Source organism: Hipposideros armiger, unplaced genomic scaffold (assembly GCF_001890085.2).
Source record: "Hipposideros armiger isolate ML-2016 unplaced genomic scaffold, ASM189008v1 scaffold_336, whole genome shotgun sequence".
NCBI classification, from domain to species: Eukaryota; Metazoa; Chordata; class Mammalia; order Chiroptera; family Hipposideridae; genus Hipposideros; species Hipposideros armiger.
The window spans coordinates 1,099,863-1,127,514 of NW_017731686.1; the positions used below are offsets into that span (position 1 = coordinate 1,099,863).

The following is a 27,652-nucleotide window of genomic DNA, read 5'->3' on the forward strand; positions in this document are numbered from 1 at the left end:
GACCCCCAAAGGGGTTGCGACCCACAGGTTGAGAACCGCTGGCTTAGAGGGTCCATTCTATTAGTGACAAGTCAAAAACATCAGTGAAACTAGATTTGTTGCTATGCAGAGTGTAGTCTCCATCATTTTTTAATAATATAAGTATAGTAAAAATAATGTTACCCAACTTTGTAAAAGTGGTTGCACTGCAGCAAGATATTAATACATAAGATTTTGATTGTATTTCATGATGAAACAATGATTGGGAGACAGTATAGCATAGAGGTAAGAGCAGAAAGTCTGGGCCAGCTTGCCAGAGTTCCAATCAAGGCAAGCCACTTTACCACTGTGCCTCAGTTTCTTTATCTGTAAAATGAAAATAATAGTAGTACCTGTCTCACAAAGTTATTGTGAACAGTAAGTTAGTTAAATACAAAGCATCGGAACAGTGCCTGGCAACATGGTAAGTGCTCTCGGCTCACCTCTAATTACTAAACAAGAAAAACTACCATTGGGCATTTTTAGTTTCCTCAATTGTTTAAATATTAGCTACCATTATTATTATATTATCATTATTATTATCATTATTATTATTATTGTGGTGGTGGTAGAAAAAAATACATCAAACATTCTTTAGTTTCTTTAATTTTGTAGAATAAATGAGACTGTCACTGGTAAGGCGTTATCAACAAATGTTAGCTATTATTAGTGATATTACTTATTCATATGCAAAAGTATAAAATAAAAATGAGTGAAAAACAAAAAATTTGAAGTAAGCATACTATTTCAAGGTTCTTATTTGTTAAAAAAAAAAAAACACATTTATACCCTGAAAACTAAAGAATCTAGCTTGATTATTTATTCTCTGGCTATAGCCCATTAACAACTAGAAATTAGTCAACTATGAAGAAATAAAGCAATTGGTAATCTAGTTAGACTTTACACCTCATAACTTGATGTATCTTTTCACCCAGTGACTGCTTATTTTCTATAGATATCGTTAATTCACTAATATTGGCAAGTTGATTCTTATGTCTTGTGTATTTTTAAAATACCAAATGGAAGATAGAGTTTATGAATCAAATTACTAGATCACATGTACTTTGTGGATATATTGAAATCTTTCCTTAGTGGGGACATCAATAAGAATATTCAAATTCTATTTTAATTTTGATAGTTTTAGGTATGCTCAGTAATGATGGGTAAAACAGGAACTACCATTTCTTGCCCTCATGACATAGTTTAACTTTGGTGGGCTCATTTTTATGTGGGATGTGCTTGCTCTTTGGCAAATGGGTCTGCACCTTGGTAGCTAGCAATCTCTTAGGCATGACTCAGTCCTGAGACTACTCACCAAACAGCTGTTTTTAGTATAGGTTACTAAAAAAAAGTGTCTTCCTTTTCATTGAAGCTTTCATTTAAATTTGTAAATGGTGGGCCTGCCCACCAGGCCCACTGGTGGTCCCGCTCCTGAGCTCTGGAATCCCTGGTTTCCAGACTCTCTTTGTTCCCCCAGCCTAGGGATGGTAGCAGCTTCCTGCTGTTGGCTCATCTCTGCATTGTTTTACCATCTCTTTTATGGGCTTCTCAGTTTTTCATTACTGTAACCAATTCCCTACATTAAATTCCCCCTGTTTTAAATACTTAAGCACAGTTTCTGTTTTTCTGGTTGGACTGACGGCTATACCTTATGATGCTCATCACAACAATGTATTTTTCAGACATAAAAATAATTCAGCAGGTCATTAGCACAATTTTTTAAAGGAGCATTGGAGTGTTTGCTAAAATAGACATGTAACAGTATCTTGATCTGCTGCATACTTGCCTTTGCCTGATGAATAGAGAAATGTGAAAAGTTAGGATTGGGTCATGACTAAGAAGTATCAAATGATAGAAAAGAGAAAATAATAGGCGAGGAAAGCCTGAAACATTTTTTACCCTTTGACTACTGTCTCAGTGAGAATTGTTATGATAGAAATCAAAGAAGCAGTTTATAAATATTGGGTCGTCAGGAAAGTCATGACATATTTTTCTATGTTTTTCAATGCAAAAATGCATCATGACTTTCCCAATGACCCCATAGTTTCCTGGATACAATTACATTGAAGGTCTAGACTGCAGCCTTGCTACTCACGGGCTATTCAAGCAGCATCAGTATCACATGGGAGCTTGTTAATCTACTGGATCGGATTCTGCATTTGAACAGGATTTCCAAAGGATTCTTATGAATGTTAAAGTTTGAGAAGCATTGGAGCAATGGCGTTTAAGTGTTGATTACCCAGCTAGAAATAGGTTTTATATTGTTGACCTCCACACACGCAAGCACGCGCATCCTGGCCTCAGCTCCCTTCCTCTCCTCCTGTGATCTTGCTTCCACGGTACCTCAGCAGTTTATAGCTGTTTATTCCCACTGTCACACCCAGGACCTTGTCGTTGCACATCTGCAGCCACTCCGGAATATCAGTTTCGTGTATCTGACTATTTGGCTATCCCTCCCATCCTTCCAATTCACATCCTCTTCTAGTTCCTGACACTAACAATTTATTTACTCCATCAGACTATAATCTTGTGATCCTAGCATCTTTTCATTCACCCCTCTGGAATTCTTACTTCCCTCCTCACTCAGTTTTAATTCTACCACTGTCATTGTCATTGCAGTCACTCCTGCACACACACACCCTGCCATTGGGCCTTCTCTTGCTGCATCAAATACTCTGGCTAACCCATAGGTTAAATTCAGTTATCTGCTCCATGCCCGCATGGACAAAAACACATGCTAACTAGTCTCAGTAATTTCATTTCTTGGACACTAACTTCTAACTGCCAGACGATTACACTTTATTTCGAGTCTACTCACGCTCTTTCCTATAATAACTATATTAGACCTTCTTGCTCTTTAAGCATGCAGCATCTTTTTGTCTTCACTCTCAGGTAATAACCTTGGTTTTTGTTTCACCCAGAAAATAAAGGCAAGTAGAACAGCATTTTCACAGGTTTCCACCACCACATAGACTCACCTGCCTGCATTGTGCCCATAAACTCAGCCTTCTCCCTGTGGATGAACTCTGAGTTGCTAGCCTCGACCTACTCAAGCACTGCTTCAGCAGTTCTTTCTTCTTCTAGCTATCATTCATTTTTCCCTTTTTGATGGTTATTTCTCATGACTATTTTCTTTTCTAGCTTTAAATCCTTTCCTCTCCTTTTTAGCAAAAGTCCTCAGAAAGAATTGTGCATATTTTCTACCTCTCATTTTTCTCCACTCATTCTTGAACCCACTCCAACGAGCATTTTCTCCTCCCATATACACATATTCAGCTGCTTACTCAACGTCTCCTCTCTTGGCTATCTAATAGGCATCTCAAACTTAACATGCCCAAATGCCTCCTGATTTTTTTCCTCCCAGATCTTCTTAAGTGTACATGTATCCCCATACCCATCCTCTTACCTAGATTTATTTTTCTCCTTAACTTTTTGCAAGTAAATATAAGTGAAATGTCTCCCACTAGTATAAAGTCCCTGCCAGCAGAATTACCTGTTTTGTTCATGCCTGTATCTCCAGCAACTGCTACAGATAAAGACTCTATATACTATCTATATATATAAATTAATATACTATCTGGGGGGAAAGCTTCATAAAGCAACCTTTAACATTACAGTGCTTAATGCATGCATTCCATTAATGCTGTTCAATTATGTTTACAAATAATTCGAGTTACAGCCCACTGATTCCCACTACATTTATTTCACTACCTGCTCAATGACAGTCGGACAAGTACTGGCCTAGAGGCTAGGCCATGTGTATGTTGGTTCCACCTCCCTACCTATCTCTCCCACTTCCTGAAATGCTAGGAGTGGAAATATACTTTTGGGAAAAGGTGGTAGAATTGAAGCATCATTTCTGTTAAGCTCCCCACAGACCCATCAGTTAAAATATGTACCTCATTTATTTGGGATTCAATTTTCTGATAACTTGAGTTGTCTAGAATAATACTGCCAAGAACTAGGAAGATAGCTTAAAACACCTCTTGTGAGCATCTAATTTAGATTTCACAAAGTACCTGAATTTAAAATGTAAATATATTTTCCTGACAGGGTGTGATTATTATGAAAATATATAAAAGTCTAGAGAAAGTTAAATTTCCTATATAAGTTGCCTTTGGTCCTCCAGCAACCACTGAAGAGTTTGGTTGTGTGTATCGCCTTCTAGAGGGTTTAGACATAGCCGTGCGCACACACACACACAAAGCTGTTGTAATGTGCACATCGTCCACCCATGTACTAAAGGACTTGTTTCTCCTCAGCCTTGCCTCTACTGCGGCTTATTAATGTGTTTAATATTGGTGAATTGGAGAGGGGAAAACGGTTAATTTACTTTTCAGTTCCTTATTTTTCAGGGAAGCTGTGCATTTTTTATGTTTAAGAACCACTCCTGCATCTTCTCTTTGAATTACCTGTTTGTGTCTTTGCCCATTCTACTACAGGTTTTCTTTAGTCAAATCCATTGGTGTTTTTCTTTATGACTTTCAAGCCTGGCTAAGGAAGGTTCCCCAGTGCCAAAATTATGTATTCTCTTAAATATTCTTCTGATACCATATCCTATTCCGTCTGGTATATGGTCATGTATCTGATTTTCTTTAAACCCTTTATAACTTGTGGCCCCACACCATTAATTAAATAAGCCATTTTTCTTTCATATTTGAACTGTCACCTTTGTCATATGCTAAGTCTCCATATGTAAGCAAGCCTGTTGGCAGACTCTCAAATCTATTCCATTCATGTTTTTTTGCTATTTCATGAGGGAGTATCACAATGTGGTATTTATAGTAACTTTATAGCATAGTTAATATGCGATTGACATTTTTTCCTTTTCTAAGTTTTCTTGATCATTCTTGTGCATTTGCTCTTCCAGATGAACTTTAGTTTCAGTTGTAAAATTTTTGGTGAGGCTTTTAAAATTTGTTAAGAATTTTATTAACTTTATATGTTAATTTGGAGATAATTTATGTTTTTATTGTATTGAGATACCTATTTATAAACACAATATATGTTTTCATCTATTCCAACTTTTTAAATGCCCTTCAGTAAAGTTTTATAATTTCTTTCATATTTTGTTTTGATATTTGTATATTTTGTTACCACTTTGAATAGTTTTTTCTTTCCTTGTCATTGTTGTTAAATTAATTCTTTTGCATGTCCTATGTAGATAGTTTGGTCTTACCTGGAAGTCATCATTTTTTCCTTAGCTGATATTTATACCTTTTAGTTTCGTTTTTGTAATTTATGACCAAAATCTCTAGAATAATTTACAGGTTAAGGGCATTATAATCTTTTTCTCAATGTAATTTAAATTTCTGTAGTGTTTTACCTTTAAGTATGGTATTTGCTGTTTATTTTTTATAGAAAATTAAGGAAATTGTGTGTGTGTGTGTGTGTGTGTGTGTGTGTGTGTGTGTGTGTAGTTTTCCCTTGTTTCTATAATTAGGAAAATCATCTTCCCACAAGTCTCAGTTTTGAACCTGAGTGTCTAGGTTCCAGGAACATGGTCCATTTGTTGTCAGGCTGGTCTCAGAAAGGCTCAGCCTGACCGCTTGCTTGATTCCCAGCTCTGCTCTCTGCTTTGGCAGCCCCACCTGTGGGGAGGAGCCACATTCTGCCTCTGCACCTCCACAGTCACCTGGCTATGACAGGTGGCCCTTTCTCCTAGGGGCTGTCATCATAGTTATGTGAGTGGTGGTTTAGAAATTTTGGTGTACAATATGGAATAATAATTAGAATACCTAATATACTAAATACTGTGTGCCGGGCACTGTTCCATATTTGATGTAAGAAACCCTTTTAATCTTGAAAAAAAAATCTTATGAGATGGGTGTTATTAAACCACTTTACAGATAAGGAAACTAAGACACAGAAACAATTTTAATCACTTGCCAAGGGTAACATAATTAGTATCAATTATTGAATATTCAATAAATGGCTACTATGCAAGGATGCAAGTACTTACTATGCAAGGATGATAATGATCTAGAGACAATTAGAAAATGTGTATTTGCATTTTGAGTATTTTGTTCTAGAAAGTTGGAAGTGAATAACATATCTGAAAAAATAAGCATCACTCTCTGACAATGTCAGGTAAATGAGGCCTTGCCTTTGGCTCTGCAGACAGTTTCTCTGGCAGCCAAATTGTCTACTAATTGAAATTTTATCTGGGAAGACAGCCTCAAGGGCATAAGAAATGATGATTTATGCTATTAAACAAAAAGGTAAGGAAGCTTTTCTAAATGGGATTCTCAAGAATATATATGTGTATTTAAGGGAAAAGATTAAAAATTTTTAACAGCCCAGAAGAGAAATAAGGTTTTTGGTTTTTTATTTGTTTCTGAAACTTCCAGGATACTTTAGGTTTCAGTATTTTCTTTTGCCATATAACCTACTCATAGAAAGGTAAAACCTTCACTGAACCCAGTTAAGAATGAGAAGGTATATGGGAAAGAGTTATGTTTTTGAAGCTGAAATTGAATTCTGTTTTTGTTTCATTTGATAAGATTTTTTTTTTTCAATAAACAACAGTGTTTGTCAATTTTCCCTTTTGAGATGTGATTTTTCTTCCTACCACCCTTCTGTATCTCATTCCTGGACAACACGTAGGCTTTTAACTAGTTTCTTTGCCTCTTGTTATTTTTTTATTCTCTATCCTAACCCTATTGATAAATGAAGTTAAAACATCAGTTTTATTATGACATTTCCCTGCTTTAGAAACAATTCTGATTTTTATATAACATTTCTTTAAAATAGGATATGTTTTTAGGGGCAAAATTTGTTTAAAGACTTTAAGCTTCAGCAACCTCTATCTACTTACTTTGAATAAAGAAATAAATATACCCAAACCCAATTATGGCTAAGTTAAGCAAGAGCGAATATATTAGACTACCTGGACTTTTAAAAAGAACCCACAGAAGGGTGGGGGGAGGGTGGGGACTTGAACTTGGGAATGGACAGGAACGAGGCACCTTAGAGCCCAGAAAGCAAGAACCGTAACAGCGGTCCTCCGGCAGAGGACACCTACCTGCTGGGTGAGACTTACCTTTCACCTGCTGGGACGGAATGGTCGCCCATGCCTTTTAGTATCTTTTATACCTCTGTTTCAAGATGTCGGTTTCAGAGAAGGAGCATCTGCTTGCTCTTGCTTGCCTGGCCTTGGTATTAGTCAAGGGTCTGTTTCTAATTTGTAGTTGTTTTTGTCAAATTTGACATTGTGCATTGGATTGAAGAAATTTTGAATCCCAAGACGCGATGCAGATGTTTTTGGATTGTGGTTAAAAGCCCATTCTTGACAATGGAAGGAGAAACAGGATTTCTCTCTTTAGTTTGTGGCTAGAAACAGTAGATTCGTGAAAGGCTTCCACTTTGTCTCACATATCTTGCTGATATGTAGTATTTTGTACTTCAGTACATTTCTTTTAAATACTGAATATTTCAAAGAACATTTGTACCATACTTAGCCACTGGTTTCTTTCTTCAACTACTCTCATTTTCATGTCATTAATGGTAAGCTGGTTGATGGCTATTTTCTGTGCCACAGGGAGGGACAACACACAATATATATGAATACACACACACTCATATATTTGTAAATGAATGTATTGTTTGTAGATAGGTAGATATGTAAACACTACAATGGTTTTATATGGCATAACTTTACAATTTTGCATTTTTCGTTCTACGTCATGACTCTTGGGTCTTTTTTCTCGATATTTCTGAGTCTGAGAAACATACCATTAGTTTCTTGGTATTGACTGTGCCTCTAGGATGGAATAAGTATTGAAATGTAGAGTACAAACTCTGTTAAGTTACATATCATGGGAAGATAAATTACCTTTCCATTGCGCCCTACTAATCACAGTTGAGGGAATTACAGGAAAGACTGAAATGGAGTTCTGACACTAGGCGGTATGTCCTTCCATGGGCAAGTAGAGGCTGTTTTTCTGCCAGGAAGGTACCTGCTTTCTGGGGACCATATGTGTCTCCCCTTCACCCTGACTCTGATCTAACTACTGATAGAACATACTTCAATCAGTAATGACAAGTGATAGACTTCTTTCAGTCTTCTTCACAGCTACTTGCTATTCTGGAATCATCCCTTCTTTTTTTCCTCCTCCTATTTTGATGATTGAATGCGTATTTTCAGAAGAGATGAGAAATTCAAGGGGAAAAGCCAGTGTAGTGAACTTACAAGTGTAAAAGCTTATATTCTCTTTAACCTGCAGTTTATCTAAAGTCATAATTATAAGTTGAAAGATATATGTAGGAAAGTTTATTTCTGCATGTGTTGGGTGTTGGTGAACATATCTTAGTGAAAATTTGGGAACAACCTAAATTTGTAGCAATAGATACACACACTTACATGTAAATGGATAGATACATACACACACACATACATACGTACAGGAGGGGAATATTATGCAGCTATTGAAAATACTAATGATACAGTTTTCTATATTTATTGACTGGCAAAGATATTTATCATATGAAATAGTGTTTATGACATTAACATTTTGCAGAATAGCATTTATAGGTTCTGATTTTGTAAAATTATTGGGTTGTCAGAAATGTCATGGCGTATTTTTCTATGTTTTCGTTGCAAAAATGTGTCATGACTTTTCCGACAACCCAATATATACTTTTTTCTGTATGTGTATTCATTCATGGGGCAATGTCTGGAAGTATGTTTAAACAGTGGTTATCTCTAGTGGGACAGATTTGGATATTTTTTTCCCTCAGTTAATAGCCCATACTGGGAACGAAGACTATTCCTATGATGTTGAAATTCATCTCTCTTTTTTAGTGATTTTTGTATGACATTAATCGTTTTTAAGAAATTTTAATGTTTGTTACTAATAATTATGGTTCTTAAATCACAGTTCTAGTTGTTTTTGTATTACTGAGCCTGTAAAACATGAAGACCACAGTTGGTTTCTTGACTATACTGGACTACAATATCTTAGTGTTTTGATCCTGTCTTAGCTTATGTCTCGTTAGCACCTCTGCCTTAGCTTATACGTTTTCTAAGGGCAGGAGCTGTATTTGTTAAAGTTCATCTGTATGTCACCTGGCATAGCGTGTCCTGGAAATAGATGTCCTTTTTTTTAAATCCTTAAATGTGAAATATATTCCCACTAGTTTGTGTAACAATCATTTTCTAATCTATTCAGGTGTAGAGTTCGGTGCTCGAATGATAACTATTGATGGGAAACAAATAAAACTTCAGATATGGGATACGGTAAGTAGAGCAAAAGTACATTCATGACTTCAATCAAGTTGTTTTATGAAAGTGCATTGTATATTGGTTTTGTTTGAATGTGATTTTATGCCTGTTAAGGTTGGTTAAACACTACCCCCCTGCAGCCATGAGATGAAGTGTGGTGCCAGAAAAAATTAGTTTTTCTCATGCAGTGTTTTCAGCAGATGTACCACAGGTGTTAGGTGTTGGTGAACATACCTGAGTAAATGCTCCGGCTGGGGTCTCAACAGCAGCACTCTAGAAACTGTTTTTAAGAAAAACAAGCAGTTTTTAAAGTACACAATACGAATTTCAGTGCCACAGAGTCACTTGATCTGACAGTTTGTTAATTTATTTTAAGTTTGACTAGTCCCACCTGAAGCTACCTTGCTCCCATTCCTAGCTCTCTCATTTATGTTATTGAGTGCCTATATAATTTTTAATGGCAGTTTCTCATCTAAACCACAGAACATGATTTGAGTAACTATTTTCTATTCTCCCATTTGTAGATGTATAAAAGAGAAGTTACTTTATTATATACAGTGGGTGTCTTAAGGTAGCCGTTCTCAAACTTTTTCATCTCAGAATCCCTTTATACTGTTAAAAATTAGTGAGAGGGCTGGCCGAGTGGTTCAGTTAGTTAAGAGCTCGCTCAAGAGTACAAGCTCTGGGCCGGCCAAGTGGCGCGTTGGTTAAGAGCTGGCTTGGCACGCCAGAGGGCCCCGGTTCGGATCCCACATATGAAGGCCAGTGACACTGCCCTCTACAGCTAAGATGCTGAACAACATCTCAACCTGGAGTTGGGCTGCCATGGAGTTGGGCATCGGCTAGGATGCAGCCACTGCTGCAGTGGGTTGCCATGGGCTACCGTGTGTATCCAGCAGCCAGCGTGAGCGGCCAGCAGCCGCAGTGAGCGGCCGTCCAGAAGCCGGCGACTGATCTGCCTCGCCCGGGAAGAATGCAATGATGATGCCAACTTGGGCCAGTGAAGCAACGTCCTCCACAACTAGTCTGAAGAACAAAACGACAGCAACTTGTCTGTTCCCCTTACCCCAATTCCCCAGCGCTGTTCCCATCCCCTAACTCCCCAATAAAAATCTTTAAAAAAAAAAAAGAGTACAAGCTTTGAGCAACAGCAGTTCAAGTCCTGCCCAAGCTGAGCTGCTAACAGGTGGCAGGATGGCTCAGCTAAAAAAAAAAAAAAATTAGGACCACCAAAGAGCCTTTACTTTTATAGCTTATAGCTGTCAGTATTTATCATATTAGAAACTAAAACTGAGAAACTTATAATTCCTTTAGAAATAACCATAATAAACTCATTATATGTTGGGCTAAACAGTGCAATTTTTATGGAAATTAACTGTTTTTCCAAAGCAGCGACAACAACAAAAAAATTCTATATTTTTCTAGTGAGAAGAGTATCATTTTATTACATTTTGGAAAATCTCTTTACTGTCTCCTTACTAGAAGACAGTTGGATTCTCATACTTGCTTCTGCACTGAGGATTATGTGTGTTGTTTATTTGAAGTATATGGAGAAAATACGACCACACACAAATAGGTAATTCGGAAACACAGGACCTTATGGGCCCTTAAAAGTCTCAAGAACGTCCAGGAGTCCTGGTTCACACTTTGAGAACCTCTACCTTGGGTCATTTAGGACTTAATTCTTCACAGAACCCCAGTTGAGAAAAACCAGGTCTCCTATTATGACAAAGAGCATCTTCTCTAAACTAGTAAATAAACTGTAAACTAGGAGGAATTTTGTCAGCATACACTCCTGCTCTTTTTTTCTGTAGTCACTCAGTCTTACTTTCTCACCTGTCACCTCTAACAGCTAATGATGGAAGGAACCTTGGAGACTCTTCAGTCCCACAGACTGGATTCCCAAAAAGACTAAGCAAGTTGCTGAAGGCCCTTGTGAGACCTAGGTTTCCTGATACTTCCTGTGTATCACGTAATCGTCCCTGAAAGGGAATACCCTAGATCTCTAGCTTGCTCTGTCCCAGAGTTAAGCATTGGACTCTTAGGTTCTTAAACTTTCTTATCTCCTCTTGAAGATTTATGCTTTTACTGCTTTTTTAGGGTTTTCCCCCCCCTTAGCCTGTAGCACTTCATAATTTTTTTGATTTCTATTCTCTCAGGCAACATGATTTCAAAACTGCACAGAGAAGGGAAAAATAAAATATGCAAAGTCCCTTCTTTCCTAGAGATTTAAAATTAATGATCTCCAACCAAAAAGAAGGATTTTCTACTTCCGTATTAAAAGAGTTTTTCCTCTTTTGAAAACTGATTGTCTTATATAAACTAGGTTGCTTTCTTAGCTGATACACTTGTGTGACATACATCTTTAGTATCGTGTAGTACAAACCAAACTACTTGCTGTTCTTTAATAAACTTTTTTTATTCCTTGTACTTTGCATCAATAGTTGCTTTGCTTAAAGTACTTTGTTCCCACTTTCCACTTAAGACCAGCTCAGATGTCAGTTCTCGTGGAACCTTTGGGATACCTGATGGGATATCGTTTGTGATGCCTTTGGGATATCCCCCGTGGGATAGCTGATTCTCCCCATAATATTTTATTCCTGCTAGAGCTTGGATCCTGTTATTATAGTTTTTTGTTCACATATCTAACCTCAGAATAAGCGGCAGGAGGGAAAGGACCATCTATATCTTATTCAACTTTGTATCTTGTATTCTTAGTTTACTGACTGATACAATGTTTAGTAAATTTTATTGACTGAATGAGTAGGCTCATCAGATGTGTTCAAGGGATAACATCTACTAAAATACATGGTTTCAAGAGGAAAGATTACTGTAGTAATGAAAACTGTTATTTTTAGGCACAAAGCACCTCATTATAGTTTATTCTAGTTTATTCAATTATTCTTCTATCTTTAAGGTGTTTCCTTAATAATCTACGCCCCCTTTTGAAACTTGAACAAGTCATTCATTCCCCAGTTGTTTCTTTTGTAGGTGAACTAGCCGTGCTTTCATTTGATAGAATACTTTTTTTTCTTAGCTTATGAGTAGATTGTTTTATACTGCAGTGAACTTTGAAAGAAATCTATAATAATTACTTATGCTGGACAGTATGAAAGGGGAAAAGAAAAAAACCTTGTTTACACTTCCTCTAAAATGGCGGGGCTAGTTTTCTTTCCTCTGTATCTAAAAGGGAGAGACTGTGGTGCCGCTGAAGACACTATGACTCCCAAAAAAGAATTCCAGGTCTTCCCCCTGGAGGGTGCGAGGACCCAATGGCCTGTTGCAGAGTGTAAGGAATGTTCAAATAAGTTTGTTAACAGTACTTTTGAAAGTGGTTTCTTGAGTCCCTGCCTCATAGGTTTTCCTATTATTGTCATTGGTTTTCTTCTTACTTGCATACGTAATTTCCAGAACTCTTTAATATACATTATCTCACACACATGGAGGTTGGCTCCTCACTTAAATTACATCTGAGTGAAGCGCAGTTTCCCATATCGTTCATGTTTTGCAGTGTGTACATTAGATAGCAAGCTCCATTTTTAGCAAGGGTTGTGTCTGTTTCTGGCCCAGGACGTTTACAAAACCATTCTAGAGTCCTCAGGGAAAAATTTGCCAAATGTTATGGTTTGTTTCATTGGCTTTAAAGAAATTAATTTTTTTCCCGATGACTCTCTCAGGATGTTAGTATAGTTGTCATTCATTATACATCCATTTCCATTTGCAAAAATAAGAATGTATTTCTTGCAAAATATTCACATCCACCATGTTTGCTTTCTTTTGAAAATAGTAAGTTTAGCTGCTGGCAGATACTCTTGCCGGAAGCAATGATAAGTCTATCAGTGCCTTCCTTAAAGCACTTTCCCTTGGCCCTTTGTCACCTTTTTTCCTTTATCAGAAGTCAAGTGTGTGATAGTCTTCATCTGTCACAGTTAAGTCAAAGAAAATCATAGGTTGCAGCCAGTTCCTGTTAATTGACTGACGGAAGAAGGGTGGAGGAAGGAAGTCCATTCTCACTCTTCGACTCTTTTATCTACGCTTTACCCACCACCTTTTTCTGTTGTTACTCACCTTTTGCTTTTTGTCATTTTTTCAATTGCCTTCCCAGCATATCCAAATAAATCTTATTCTTCCCCAAAATTTGTAGTATGGGTGTTTTAAGTACATATATCTTCTCACCTTTCCTGAAATATTTTTATTTTAGATTTACAGCTGTTTTCCCCATCAAGTAAAAGTTAGTGCAATTATGTAAAAAGTCATGTGAAACAAATGCTAAAAGTACCTTTTCAGCAAGTCACAGGCATTTTTTGGTCCTTTGTAAAATGTCAGTTTATACCCAACTCCTTAATCCTTCCCCTCCCCCCAGACAGTGAATATTTTTATATAGCAATGGAGCAGTAAGGATGGATGGCCAGAATTCATTGAGCTATAGGGAAGGGCCTGGAACCAAGCCCTGGGAAACAATCCTACCTCTGCTCCCACCCCCACAACCCCAGGAGGCAGGGGCATTTGGAGACCCAGCTGATTTGCCTCCTTAGACTGCTGTTCCATCAGTCTTTTCTTGAACAACCACAGGGACAGGAAACGATCTTAGACATTTTATTCTACTCTAATGTTTACCTCCCACCAGTGGGCTCTAGTCTGTCTTATATGGCAGCATTCAAAGAATCCGAGGTCAGCGGTCACCTCCTCTAAGTCTTTTTCTCAAAGTAAATATCCTTAAGCTTTTTAAAGCATTCAACATCTGCTATTCTTTCGAGATATTTACCACGTTTGTTTCTCTTCTCAGGATCTACTTTAGTTTCTATGGGAGACTCCCTCAGAAAGGCCTAGAATTATAGTTCAGGTTGACTTTTTCTCCATCCTCGCTGTGGACACTGAGGCAGCCTAAAAATCACTTTGATTCTTACTAATCTCATGATAGTCCAAAACAGAAGTCTTGTTCATGCATATAGATTCCAGTGCATGAAATTTTCAGTTTCCTTGATGATAACAGTTCCCTGATCACTGGTCTAGATTTTTCAATTGAGTCTTTTTAGTAAAGTACCTGGGATGTCATGCTAGGGCACTAGACAACTTACATGACTACTTAGAAATCCTTTTCTTCTTCGTTTTGGTCCTTGGCTAGGTTTTGATACCTGGAATTGTTAGATAAATGACCAACAATGAAAGGAAGAGGTATTGCTGTAATATAAATTCTCACAGATCTAAATTGTCTAACTATTGGCTCTTTGGGATCAGTCAAGATAACATTTTAATGTGCCTGCTATAAATATACTTAAGTATTCTGAGTAGGCTATCCCTCAAGGGGAACTAAAAAGGATAAAAGATAAACATTTGAACAGTGTGTTCATTTTATCTAGTCAATAGTATTAGAACCAAATAATCACATGAAAGTGCTTTTGGGATTGTGAGGCGAGACGGGTAACTAAGGGCTGTGGCAGACAAGCTTGCTAGCTTTGTGAGAGAATTAGGGGGCTTAAACGGGATAGATGAAGGAAAAAGAAAATAGTTTTTCAGGAAGAGTTAAGCAGAGGTATAAAAGCAGGAATATTCAGAATACAGGCAGGATATTATTAGTAGACAAAAAACTCGTTTTAAAAGTAAGACTTTTATTGACTAAGAAGATAAAATTCTGAAGAAATAGGATCAAATTCCTAAGAGCTTAGGACTTAAATTCAAGGTACTTAGAGAGTTTGAGCAGTAGCTTAATCTGTGTAAAGTTATATGTTATGGAGGTAACAGGAGAGGAAGAAGAGGTACGTTGCCAGCCTGGTTACTGCAAAAAATTAATCAACAGAACGACTCAGGCACCTGGAGAAGCCAGTTTCGGGGACTCTTCCTCTCACAGTTTGGAGTAAATTTTAAAGGAATGGGGCAAAGAATCAAGATTATTTGATTTAGCAGTTCTAACATGGAAAATGAAGATCTATAAGGCCTCTTTTTCACAAATATTCTGTGACTCTGATTTTAATACTAAGCATCACTAAAAATGAGCTTGCCCATGATTTCTCAAGGCCAACTTGCTCTATTCTGCCTTTTTGAATATCTGGGCATGTTGCTGATTTTTTTTCCCCAGAAATCAACAGCTATATTGTGAGCTGATGATCTCATGGTTCACTCCGGCCACCTTAGCCAGGTCCAGTGCTATTCACTTAACCATCATCCTCATTTTATTAAATGAATTGTTCTTTATACCCTCAGCTACTATTAGGAATCCCTTACTACAAAGAATTCTATATCCTGGGCCGGCCGAGTGGCGCGATGGTTAAGAACTGGCTTAGGACGCCAGAGGGCCCCGGTTCGGATCCCACATATGAGGGCCAGTGACACTGCCCTCTACAGCTAAGATGCTGAACAACAGCTCAACCTGGAGCTGGGTTGCCATGAGTCGCCGGCGATGGCATAGGCTGCAGTCCCTGTGGCAGTGAGTTGCCATGGGCTACCGTGTGTAGCCAGCAGCCAGCGTGAGCGGCCAGCAGCCGCCGTGAGCGGTTGTCCAGAAGCCAGAGACTGATCTGCCTCGCCCGGGAAGAGCGCAATGATGGTGCCAACTTAGGCCAGTGAAGCAACGTCCTCCACAACTAGACTGAAGAACAAAACGACAGCAACTTGTCTGTTCCCCTTCCCCCAATTCCCCAGCACTGTTCCCTTCCCCCCAATACCCCAATAAAAATCTAAAAAAAAAAAAAGAATTCTATATCCTGTTCCGTTTCAAGCTTCTAAAATCTCTTTAAGCCAACACTTTATAGTAAAGAGGATCAAAAGTAACATCTCTATTTCCTAAGATGACATTCTTTTTCATTTAAAACAATGTAGGTCAATCACGGTTTGGACAAGTTTATATTAAAGTGCTTTTTAAAAACTAGCTTACTTTGTTTTAATATGACCAAGATAATTAAACATTTGGGGTAACTTTATTCTGTTAGCTGTTGTTTGTATATAGCTAGAAAAGTCATAATAAAACACTTATTTGAGCAAGATTTATTTCAGGACTACCAGTGCTGTTAACAGATAGTAGGCCAGAATGTGGGATGTCTTTCTGACAAGTCAGGTCTCAAGATTTTGGAAGTTATTCTAAGTACTGATCTTTACTTATTATGTAATTAGAGATTTTAAGATGCATAGCTATAGTCATAGTTCCCACTTGGAACATGTGGTTTTTTCGTTGAATTTTTGTTTGATTTTATAATGGAGGGCAAAATCCACATTCAGTGGGTTCAGTACAAAGCGATGCATTGTATATGTTATTTCTACATTGCACCATGTTTATTCTTGGTAAAACTGTTCAGGAGGAATGGGAATGGTATATAGATGTGTGCTTTTCAGCTTTTCCTAAATTTATTTTCCCTTTTACTATTTTTACCTGGGCTATAAACACTGAAGTTTTAGATCTATAGTTGTGTTCCTCTAGCACTGTATTCATTTTAACTCGTCCCACAGAATGTCCCGGCAAGATTGTTTTAAAAGACTTGTACCTTTGCTCAATGTTTAGGCAAGGGAGATAGATACAAGAACTTTAAACCTGATTTTTATTTTAAGCTAATGAAATATTTATCTTTTTTGTGTTACTTATCACAGACTCCTTCCTTGGTATATATAATTCACAGTGAAATGAATCTCGTAAAAATCTTGTCCTTAGTTTTCCTGCACTAAGCAATTAAAGAAGAAACTCCCCTAATGCTTGCATTTTGAAATTGGATTTGAAAGGACTTTTTTTGAAAGACGCATCCCAATAAATTATATAAAAATAATTTTAATCAATTTCCTGATTCCACCTAGTATCATCTAGTGCTGCAGGGGTCGGCAAACTTTTGAGATTGAAGAGCCAATCCTGCCCCTCACAACAATTTAAAAATTATTCGAGAGCCATAAAACAAATGAAATCACCATTATGTGAATAATATCCTTTAAAAACTTTATAAATGAAACTATGATAGTTTTATTTTCATTTTCAATTTTACTTCAGAGCCACATGTACGTACCCAAAGAGCTGCATGTGGCTCACGAGCCGGCTCACGAGCCGGTTTGCCGATATCTGATCTAGTGTTTTAGCCTCAATCTGTGTGAAATGAGTTGACTATTTTTACAGCCCTTTTATGTGATGGCTTTCTCAGTATCTAATTTAGCATAAGACATTATTCTAAGTGCCAGAATTGCTCGTGAGTTACCAAGAGAGGGTCTAATCTTTAGTTTCCGCGTAGAAGTTATTTTTACTGAATCTTAGCATGTTAGGATGTACTGATGTTTACTCATTTGGGTGAGATCTAGTAGTAATCATTTTGTGCTTTTGACTAAGACATTAGGATTCATTCTTTCACTCCACAGGCTTCCTCTGAATGCCTGCTGTGTGCCAGGCACAGTGCTAGGCACTGGGGGATGGGGAGCCTGAGAGGGAGGAAGTGGGGTGGGAGGGCCAACAAGAACAGGAATTATAGTGTTGAGCATTAGAACAGAGCAGAACCTGAGCTCTGTGTGTGTTCTGAGGGTTACTATTTACACTGGAAGATGCAAATTCAGAACAAGCAAACCTGAATATGTTTCAAAAAGTTAGTATATTTTGAACACAAAAATTGTGGAAACTGGCTTTGTGTTTACTTAATTTACATGCTTATTTTCCACTCAAAGGTGGAAAAGAAGTGATTAAAAATGAAGAAACTGTTTTTGATAAGAACTGTCTCAATTTTACGAGTAAACTCAAAGGCAGTCATGGGCATGTCTGTCCTTCAGCAGCCTTTCTGAAAACACAGAACATCAGTGCCACCAGTAAAAGAGAAATTAACTAATTTTGTATAATCTCTGAAGTCTGTTTTCACAAGTGAATATAAAGATGACTTTTACATCCTGTTGCCTTTTGACAGCATTATATATCAAATACAGAGAAAATTGATTAAGTGTGGAGAAAAATTATATAAATTAAATTCAGAGCCATTTTCTGTTTTTCATAATAAAATGATTGCTCAGAGAATTCCATCTGATGACTGTTGAAAGCTCACTGCAGTTTATGATATAACTGATAAAATCTGCATCCTTGGCCTTCCAACAACCTTTACACCAGCAGATGGTGGGCGTAAAGATGTCATTCATCATTTATTTACAATGGACTTTATTTATTCTAGTGTCAACAGCTGCCCCAGGGAGTGGGTTATTGAATTCAAATGTGAGGCTCTGGGTTATTTGCTTCCTTTCAAATTTGTCTTCAGAGCTTAGTTGCTAGGAGTCCATTCTGTGCTCTAATAATGATTCATGTATTGTGAAGCCATTCAGTAAATTGGGTTGTCAGGGATTGCCAAAAAAGGTTTAGAGGTCTGGTGGGGTGGGGTGGGGTGGGGGGGGTGGGTTCCGTGCACATGTGGTTGACTTGAGCACTAGTGCTATTATGTGACTTTTTCCTAGATGGGTAGAGGTAGGTTTTCTTATTTTCCTCTATGCACTCCTTCCCTACCTGCCCATATTCTGCATGTGAATAATAAGAAAATGTAGAGAACATTTTATTAAAAGAAACTCTCAACCTTTTCTTTCCTCGCAGGCAGGGCAAGAGTCCTTTCGTTCCATCACAAGGTCATATTACAGAGGTGCAGCAGGGGCTTTACTAGTGTATGATATTACAAGGTGAGAACTCGGAAATGTTTCAATGCCGTGGTCAATACAGAGAATTTTCCTAAATAAATATGGTACCAGTAATGAAAGCATAGCTTTGCCTTTGCCTGGCTGTTTGCCTTTCAAACTTGTGTATCTTGAATTAAATATAAATTTCTATAGAAATTTGCAACTAAATTACTTTAAGTACCCCCAACTTGATAAATTTGGTAATGTTATTTATACATTGGAATTTTATAAAGTGGTGTTACATTTAATTTCTAAACTGAACTGTAATCAGTGGACTCTAAATCCAGTTACTGTACTTGAACTCTGTTTTCATTACATAAGTGGATATGGCTAAAAATAGTTCTTTAATGGACTACATATATACTGTTCATTGTACCCTGCTAGGGGAAATCCTTTGACAATAGTAATCAAATTATCGTTTATGTTTAGGAGAGATACATTCAACCACTTGACAACCTGGTTAGAAGATGCCCGTCAGCATTCCAATTCCAACATGGTCATTATGCTTATTGGAAATAAAAGGTAAAAAGACTAATTTAAAGCTTTTTTTGTATTAATGATGAAGACCGCAAATAGCTGTTTATGTGATAACTGTTAAAGCGTTTATCTTGTACATTTGTCCAAATGAAAGTTATTGATTTCTTAAATTATAGAATTGTGAAAATCCTAAGATGTTTCTTTTAGTTTTAAAAATACAGATAATAAGCTTTGTTGGAAATTATTATTTCAAATAGTTTTGGGGTTTTTTGGAAGGTATACTTTAAAGAATAATCTGAAAGAATTTTATCTGATTAGTAATTTGAAATAAAATCCACTCACTGATTTATTTGGGGGATAAATCACTGTTAAATATTATCCAAGTTGTTTTAAATACTGGACAGTAGAAATCAGTATCTGTGCAAAACTCAAAAAAATATTGTTTCCCTTTTTCATGACTTAATGTACATTCTGTGAGTTAATACAAGACATAGATTAATCCCAAGTATTTCTACTTAAAATCCTGAAAAACTTTGAATATTGTTCAGTACATATCACATTAGTACTTTTAAATCTACCTCTAAGACTTTGTATAGTGTTATCCTAATGTTGTTTTTCAATTTTATTTTACTTTATATTGCTAGGGAGCATTGTCTGCAGTATTGTCCTCGTGTTCTGTGTTTAAAATGATAGTACATGGGAAAACAGTTTCTTGCTCATAGTTTCTATAAACTAGCAAAAGTGTGGGAAAGTTTCCACTGATTTTAATAGAAAATTACAGTGATAACAAATAAAGTTAGTATTTCTAAAATGCTAGACATAAATAATTTATTCTTTGGTTTTATAAAATAGTGTTAATGTTTTTAGAAAGGTGAAGGCATGACTCTCATATGATAATGAACACATGTCAAAGCTTTTTTATATCTTATTAATTAATGAGGGACCATGTAAGATATTACAATTGATTTAAAAGAATTCAAAGTACCACATTTTTAATCGAATAAAGAATGCTGAAATGAATTTACAAATGGTTACAAAACTGAACAATATCCACAGGATGATAGTTGTATTCCATGGGGCACAGTCTGCATTTCTATGGATCAGAATTATTTGCATTATTATCTGTTTTCCAGAAGTTAATTTCTGTCTCTACAATCTTTGACAATCTGTGATGCAGTTAAAGCAGTGCTTAGAGGGAGATTATAACACCAAACATTTATGTTAGGAAAATGTTTCAAATCAAAGGCAATAACCTAAACTTTTACCTTAAGATTAAAACTAGAAAGATAAGAGTAAATTAAACCCAAGGTAAGCAAAAAGGAGGTAATAAGAAAATCAATGAAACTAAAAGCTAGTTCTTGAGAAGATAAATAAAATAGATATGGATCATGAAAAAAGAAGACACACATTACCAATATCAGGAATAAAAGAGTATCACTGTAGATCCTTCAGTGTTATCAGTATAATAAGGAATATTGTAAACAAAAGAAACAAATGGATTGGGGAAATAGTGGTCGAAGGTACAAACTTTCAGTTAGAAGGTGAATAAGTTCTGGAGATCTGGTGCACAGCATTATGATTATGATTATCAGCACTGTATTATATACTTCAAAGTTGCTAAGGGACTAGATCTTAAATGCTCTCACTACAGAGTGAGAGTTACATGACGTGATGGAGGTGTTAGCTAATGCTATGGTGATAATCATACTGTGTTATGTAAACGTATCAAATCAATGGGTTGTACACCTTAAACGTATACAGTGTTATGTCATTTATATCTCAGTAAAAAATAAGTGATCCCTAAACAATTTTAAAAATACTATTGTCTTCACAGCTATTTGTTCCTCAACTCTAAGCTGTAGTTACCATGGTCTTCCTAAAATTCCTATATTAGATGATTATTTTCTTATCTTTAGAGTCCTTAGTCAAAAAAAGGAAGAAAAAAAACTAAACAGAGAGAGAGAGAGAGAGAGAGAGAGAGAGAGAGGGAGAGAGAGAGAGAGAGAGAGACTGTTCATGGGTAGGAAAACTAAATGTTTTTAAGGTGTCATTTCCTCCCAAATTGATCTAAAGATTCATTGTAATCCCAATCAGGGTTCTTCAGATATTTTTTAGGAGGTAGAATTGACAAGCTATTTTTAAAATTTATATGAAATGCAAAGGTCATAGAATAGCCAAAATTGGAGGATTCAGTGGTTTCACTAATACTGATTTCAAGATTTATTATAAAGCTACTATAATTAGCTTAGTCTGATAATGGCATAGATAGACATAGATCAGTGGAACAGAATGAGAAGTCCAGGAATAGATCCATACATGTATGTTCAATTAATTTTTTGACAAAGGTGCCACAGCATTTAAGTGAGGAAAAGGATAATCCTTTCATAAAATGATGTTGGAACAAATGAATAGCCATGTGTAAAATAATGAACCTTGACCCTTACCTCACACGATATACAAAAATTAACTGAGGGCCGGTCAAGTGGCGCATTGGTTAGGAGCTGGCTTGGGAGCGCCAACTCTGAGCATCAGGGCCCCAGCTCGGATCCCACATGAGGGCCAGTGACGCTGCACCCTCTACAGCTAAGATGGTGAACAACAGCTCAATCTGGAGCTGGGCTGCCTTGAGTCGCTGGCGACGGTGTAGGCTGCAGTGGGGCTGCAGTGGGCTGCCATAAGCTACCAGGAGTGGCTGGTAACCAGCGTGAGCTGCCAAGAGCCGTTGTGAGTCGCCATCCAGTGGCCGGCGACTGATCTGCCTCACCTGGGAAGAGCGCAATGATCACAATACCAACAGAGGCCAGTGAAGCAACATCCTCCACAACTATACTAAAGGACAAAAGGACAGCAACTTGTCTGTTCCCCTTCCCTGATTCCCCAGCGCTGTTTCCCTCTCCCAATTCCCCAATAAAACCTTAAAAAAATTAACTGGAAGTGGATCATAGACCTAAATGTAAGAGCTAAGAAGATAAAAATTTCTAGAAGAAAACATAAACTTTTAGTGACCCTGGTTTTGTCAAGCATTTCTTAAATAGGACAGAGAAATCATAAAGGGGGGGGGATCAATAAATTATACTCCCACAAAATAAAAAATTTTTGCTCTTCAAAAGACAGTTCCAGGAGCCGGCTAAGTGGCTTAGTTGGTTAAGAACGCGAGCTTTGAGCAACAGGGTCACCCATTCAATTCCCACAAGGGCCAGTGAGCTGCGCCCAAGCTGAGCTGCCAACAGGTGGAAGGATGGTTCAGTGGTCACAATTGCCAGTTGATCTCCCACCTGGGATAGTGGGCTATGCCCACCCGTAACTAAGATTGAACACGGCACCTTGAGCTGAGCAGCTGCAAGCTGCCCACGGGCTGCCAGATGGCGATTGGACTTGGAGCTGAGCTAGCTGCTCCCTTCACAACTAAAGATTGAAGGACAACAATTTGGCTGTTTCCCTTCCCCAATTCCCCAATAAAATCTTAAAAAAAAAAAGAAACGACAGTTCCAAAAATAAAAAGGCAAGCTACAGAAAAGGAGAAAGTAATTGCAGAGCATATATCCGACCAAAGATTTGAATATAGAATAAATGTAGAATTCTTATAATTCATTAATAAAAAGACAACCCAGTTTTAAAAATAAGCAAAAGATCTGAACCGGCACTTCACTGAAGAAGTTACACAGATGGCAAGTAAGCATATGAAAAATATTTAACACTACTAACCATGAGGGGAATGCAGATTAAAACCTCAATGATATACCATTGCACACTCACTGAAATGGCTAAAATTAAAAATATGAACACACCAAGTGTTGGCAAGGATGTGGAAGAACTAAAAACTCATATACAGCTGGTGGGAATATAAAATGATACAACAACTTTGTAAAACAATTTGGTAGTTTCTTTAGAAAGTAAACATGCGTCTGCCATACCATCTAGCCATTTTACTCCTAAGTATTTACTCAAGATAAACATGCGTCTACACAAATAAATATATGCAGGTGTTCATAGCAGCTTTATTTGTAATAGTCCAAAGCTGGGAACAACCCACACTGAGTGGATAATTGTCATATAGCCAGCCATACAATGGGATACCCTTCAGCAACAAAAAGGAGTGAGCTATTGATATATGCAGCAAAACAGATGAGTTTCAAAATAATTATCCCAAGTGAAAAAACACATATTGTGTGATTCCACTTATATAAAATCCTAGAAAATGGAGATTAATATATAGTGGCTGAAAGCAGGTAACTAGTTGCCTAGGGTACAGGGGGAGGAAAGGATGGATTACAGTGGGATATGAGGAAACTGGGGAGGCTGATGGCTTCACAGGTAACCTGCATCAAACTCATCGCACTACATTAAATGTGTAGTTTCTTTTATGTCAAGTATACTGTATAGATTTGATTTTAGAAAGTATTGTTTTAGTAGAAATCTAGGTTTGCTGTTAAGAGAAAATATTTACTCAAGTGATCTTTCCATTGTAAAAGGCTAATTTTTTATTACTTTATAACTAGAAGTATGTATTATCTTTGCTTTCACTCAAGGCCTTTCTTTGTTATCTTTTCCTCATTTATTGGGTTGTTGGAAAAGTCATGATGTTTTTTTTCTGTTTTTCGTTGCAAAAATGCATCATGACTTTTCCGACAACCCAATAAATTACCTCACTAAACCATTTAAGATTAAGGCTCTTGGAAGGAAGCTTTAGTCTTTGTAACATGGAAGTATTCGTACTAGCTTTTAATGGTGATGTGTGAAATGATAAGAGGAGAATGTTTGAACAAGAAAGAGAATTTTTATTTCTTTATCTTACCAGTGTGTTTTCCTTGTGTCTGAAGTATGGTGACTGGCAGCTCACTTGTGGCTTGAATTTGGTTGCTGCCCATGAGGAGCTTATAGTCTAAGTGTGAAAAGGCAAAGCAAAGTATAGTATATACAAGAGGTATTTCTAATGATTGTAGATGGGTGGCCCTTACAATTAGAAGTATTGTAGCTGTGGAAAGACATTTTAAGGAAGAAGTTAAGAGAAAGGAATAAAGAATATATGACATGCAAATTGTAAATGGGAATGAGCAAAGATAAATGAGGTGATTATTATTAGATGAGGTGAATTGAGGAAGACGTGGAAACAGAGAATAAGCAATTATTGAATTAAATGCATTAAGCACGAGGGAGCCAGGGAAGGGATTTGAGAAGGGCAGTGACCTAGTCAGAGTGACAGATGACATCGATTTCTCTTACTGTGTTATTTCAAATTAGTTATACAAGAAGTAGGAAGCAAAATCTACAAAGATGAAAGTTTTTAATAGTTAAAGGAGTTATCATACAAACCTTAAACAAAAAGGGGGCATAGTAAGAAAATGATTTAGGGGGCTGGCCAAGTGGCTCAGTTGGTTAAGAGCTCACTCAAGAGTGTGAGCTCTGAGCAACAGGGTCACCAGTTCAATTCACAGCTCCAGCTGAGCTGCTGCTGAGCTGCCAATAGGTGGCAGGAGGGCTCAGCTAAAAAAAAGAAGAAAATGATTTAGGAAAGAAATATTTAAGTAATGAAAGCAATTTAATTGGGATTAATGGGGGTGAAAAGTCAAAGACAACAATATGATTTTATGCCTGGAAAACTGAGGAAATGAACAAAGTAGAGTGATAAAAACAGAAAGACTGGGAATAGGAAAGTGTCACTTGCTTTTCTTCGAACAACCCCTCAGACATCAAAGCCCCTTAGCCCTCTGCTAAGACAACATTTTAAAATACAAATCAGACACTGGTAGTGGAAAACTGGGAATAACTTTAAATATCCCAAAATAAGAGATGGTGTAAATAAAATATGGCATATGCATAAAATGAGAAAAGGGTAGTTAAGGGAAAGGTACTTTTTTGAAGATTTTGTGTAATTCAAAGTCAATTTTCCCTTAAGAATGACAGTCAGTTAAAGGGGCTGAATTCCAGCCCCTTTAAAATAAAAAATACTGCATCACTGCTGCTAGCATTCTCCCCCCCCCAGCCCCTCCTTCTTAATTTGTGCTAGAATGTAAACTCCATGAGGCCAGCGGGTTTGGATTTTTATCTGTTTTGTTGAGTGGTCTGTCCCCAGATCCAGGAAGGGGCTTGGGCGCACAGGAGGCCCTCAGATTATAGTTAGATAAATTATCCTTGCCTAGTTATGCTATGATATTAGGTTGTCGGAAAAGCCATGATACATTTTTGAAACTAAAAACACAGAAAAATACATCATGACTTTTCCGACAACCCAATATTTGCAAACTCAGTTTGCCTGCTTTTTGTGTTTTCATCTTACCACTAATATTTTATAGTACAGTCACCTAAATTAACATCATGGCCTATATTTGCTGTTCCCTTTACAGTATTTTATATCAAACTTTTCACCATTTCACATTTTTAGAAATGTTTTTTCAGTGCTTGTTTCAGTGAATGAATGCTTTACATGGCATTTTATAAATCGCAAAATATTTCTACAGTGTAACTGAAGGTTACAAAACGTCCATGGAATCATTCATGAACGTTTCAATCACAGAAACAACAGTGACTTTTAATGACTGATATGGCAACTTTGTAAACATAACTGACAGCTTATCATGTCATCCAGCTTTGAAGTTATGAAATACCTGCTGAATTTTGTAAAGTTAAAACATTGACGTTACTTAACATTATGTGGATGAGACGTTAACATCTTTGTTATCCCTGATTTGTGTAATTTATATTTGCATAAACTACTACCATGCTTTACTGTGCACTCAGTAAAAATAATATTGTAAAAAGACTTCAAAAATGACATGGGAAAATGATTCACAATATAGTAAATGAAAAAAAAAATTATAATGAATGGTGGATATAAGTATGTTCTGGTAGGGAAGAAACATTGTTTCTCAGCCTGTAGTCTAAGATCAAGTGTGGTAGAGAAGAAACAGGCAGTAATAATAAATGAGTAATGGAGAATTATATTCACCAAGATATTAATTACTTGTGCAGAGTGAAATTATGAGTAATTTTGTGTGTGTGTGTGTGTGTGTGTGTGTGTGTGTATTTTTCCATATTTGACAAAAAATTCTTTGATATAATCAATTACCAGAAAAAGTAACCATTAAAAAATGTTTTAATAATACAGTCTAGCACAGTGGTCTGGATGGAATCACTCTACCAGCTCTTCCTGGACTGTGAGCTTAGATGCTTTATTTAACTCCTCTGTGCCTCAGTTTCTTCATCTGTCAAGTGAATTAAATGAAATAACCCATGGAAGATACTTCATACACAGTACCTGGTTCATACTGTGTTCGTCTTAAACCATCCAACAGAAAATAAATGGTTAAGTGAATTGTTATATATCTACTTGATAGGATATTATTAATTAGTCATTAAAATATTCATGGAAAGATGTAATGGCATAGATACCAATATTAAGTGAAGAAAATTAGGACACAAAATTGCAGATATAGCATGATTATGAATATATGTAAAACAAAGTCACTTTGGGGTAGACAAACAAGACACATTTAATATTATTGTCTGTGTGTCCCATATTAGAATACAGTTGACCTTGAACAACACAGGTTTGAACTATGCAGGTCCGCTTACACAGGGATTATTTTTTTCAGTAAATACCTGGTACTGTTTTCGATCCTTGGTTGGGAGTCTGCAGATGTGAAGGGCCAACTATATGCATTAATCTACGCCATTTTTTTTATAAGGGACTTAAGCAACTACAGGTTTTGGTATCCGTGGGATCCTGGAACCAATCCCTGGCAGATACCAAGGGCAGTTAAGTTTTAGGGGAGTCAAAAGTTATGTATGGATTTTGTGCAATTATATGTGCAGTGCCCCAATCATTGCATTGTTCAAGGTCAACTATATGTATATACTTTTTTGTCTGGTTTGTTCATTAATACATCCCACCTACTAAAATTCCTGGCTTATAAGAGGCATTCAGTAAATGTTTGTTGAATGAATGAATGAACGAATGACTGTCTCATTTTAGATTTTTCTGTATTTTCTAATTTAATGAGGTTGCTAATAAGCATTTATAAAACTCACTAATACTCCACTAAAGTCAAATTAACATAAATGTGTGGTACCGTTCACCTTCATCAGATTGGCAGATATTAACAAGTGTGATCTTATTACCACATGTTGATAAGGATGTGATGCAATGGTGAGTCAAACATTGCTGCTGAAAGTATAAATTATACAACTCTTTTGTGAAAGCAGCTATGTACTAAGTACATATTCAAGGGCAGTGGCTTTTTTTTTTTTAAGATTTTTATTGGGGAATTGGGGGAAGGGGAACAGACAAGTTGCTGTCATTTTGTTCTTCAGTCTAGTTGTGGAGGACGT

The 27,652-nt window shown here is 36.8% G+C and overlaps 1 protein-coding gene across 1 annotated transcript in view; it reads left to right on the forward strand.

Moving 5' to 3' along the window:
* RAB2A (RAB2A, member RAS oncogene family) overlaps nt 1-27,652 on the forward strand; it is a 91,530-nt gene that overhangs the window by 34,419 nt on the left and 29,459 nt on the right. The window contains exons 3-5 of the mRNA XM_019661128.1: nt 9,189-9,256; nt 18,768-18,850; nt 19,277-19,369. Coding sequence (XP_019516673.1) covers nt 9,189-9,256; nt 18,768-18,850; nt 19,277-19,369 — 244 coding nt within the window. The remainder of the gene's footprint in view (nt 1-9,188; nt 9,257-18,767; nt 18,851-19,276; nt 19,370-27,652) is intronic.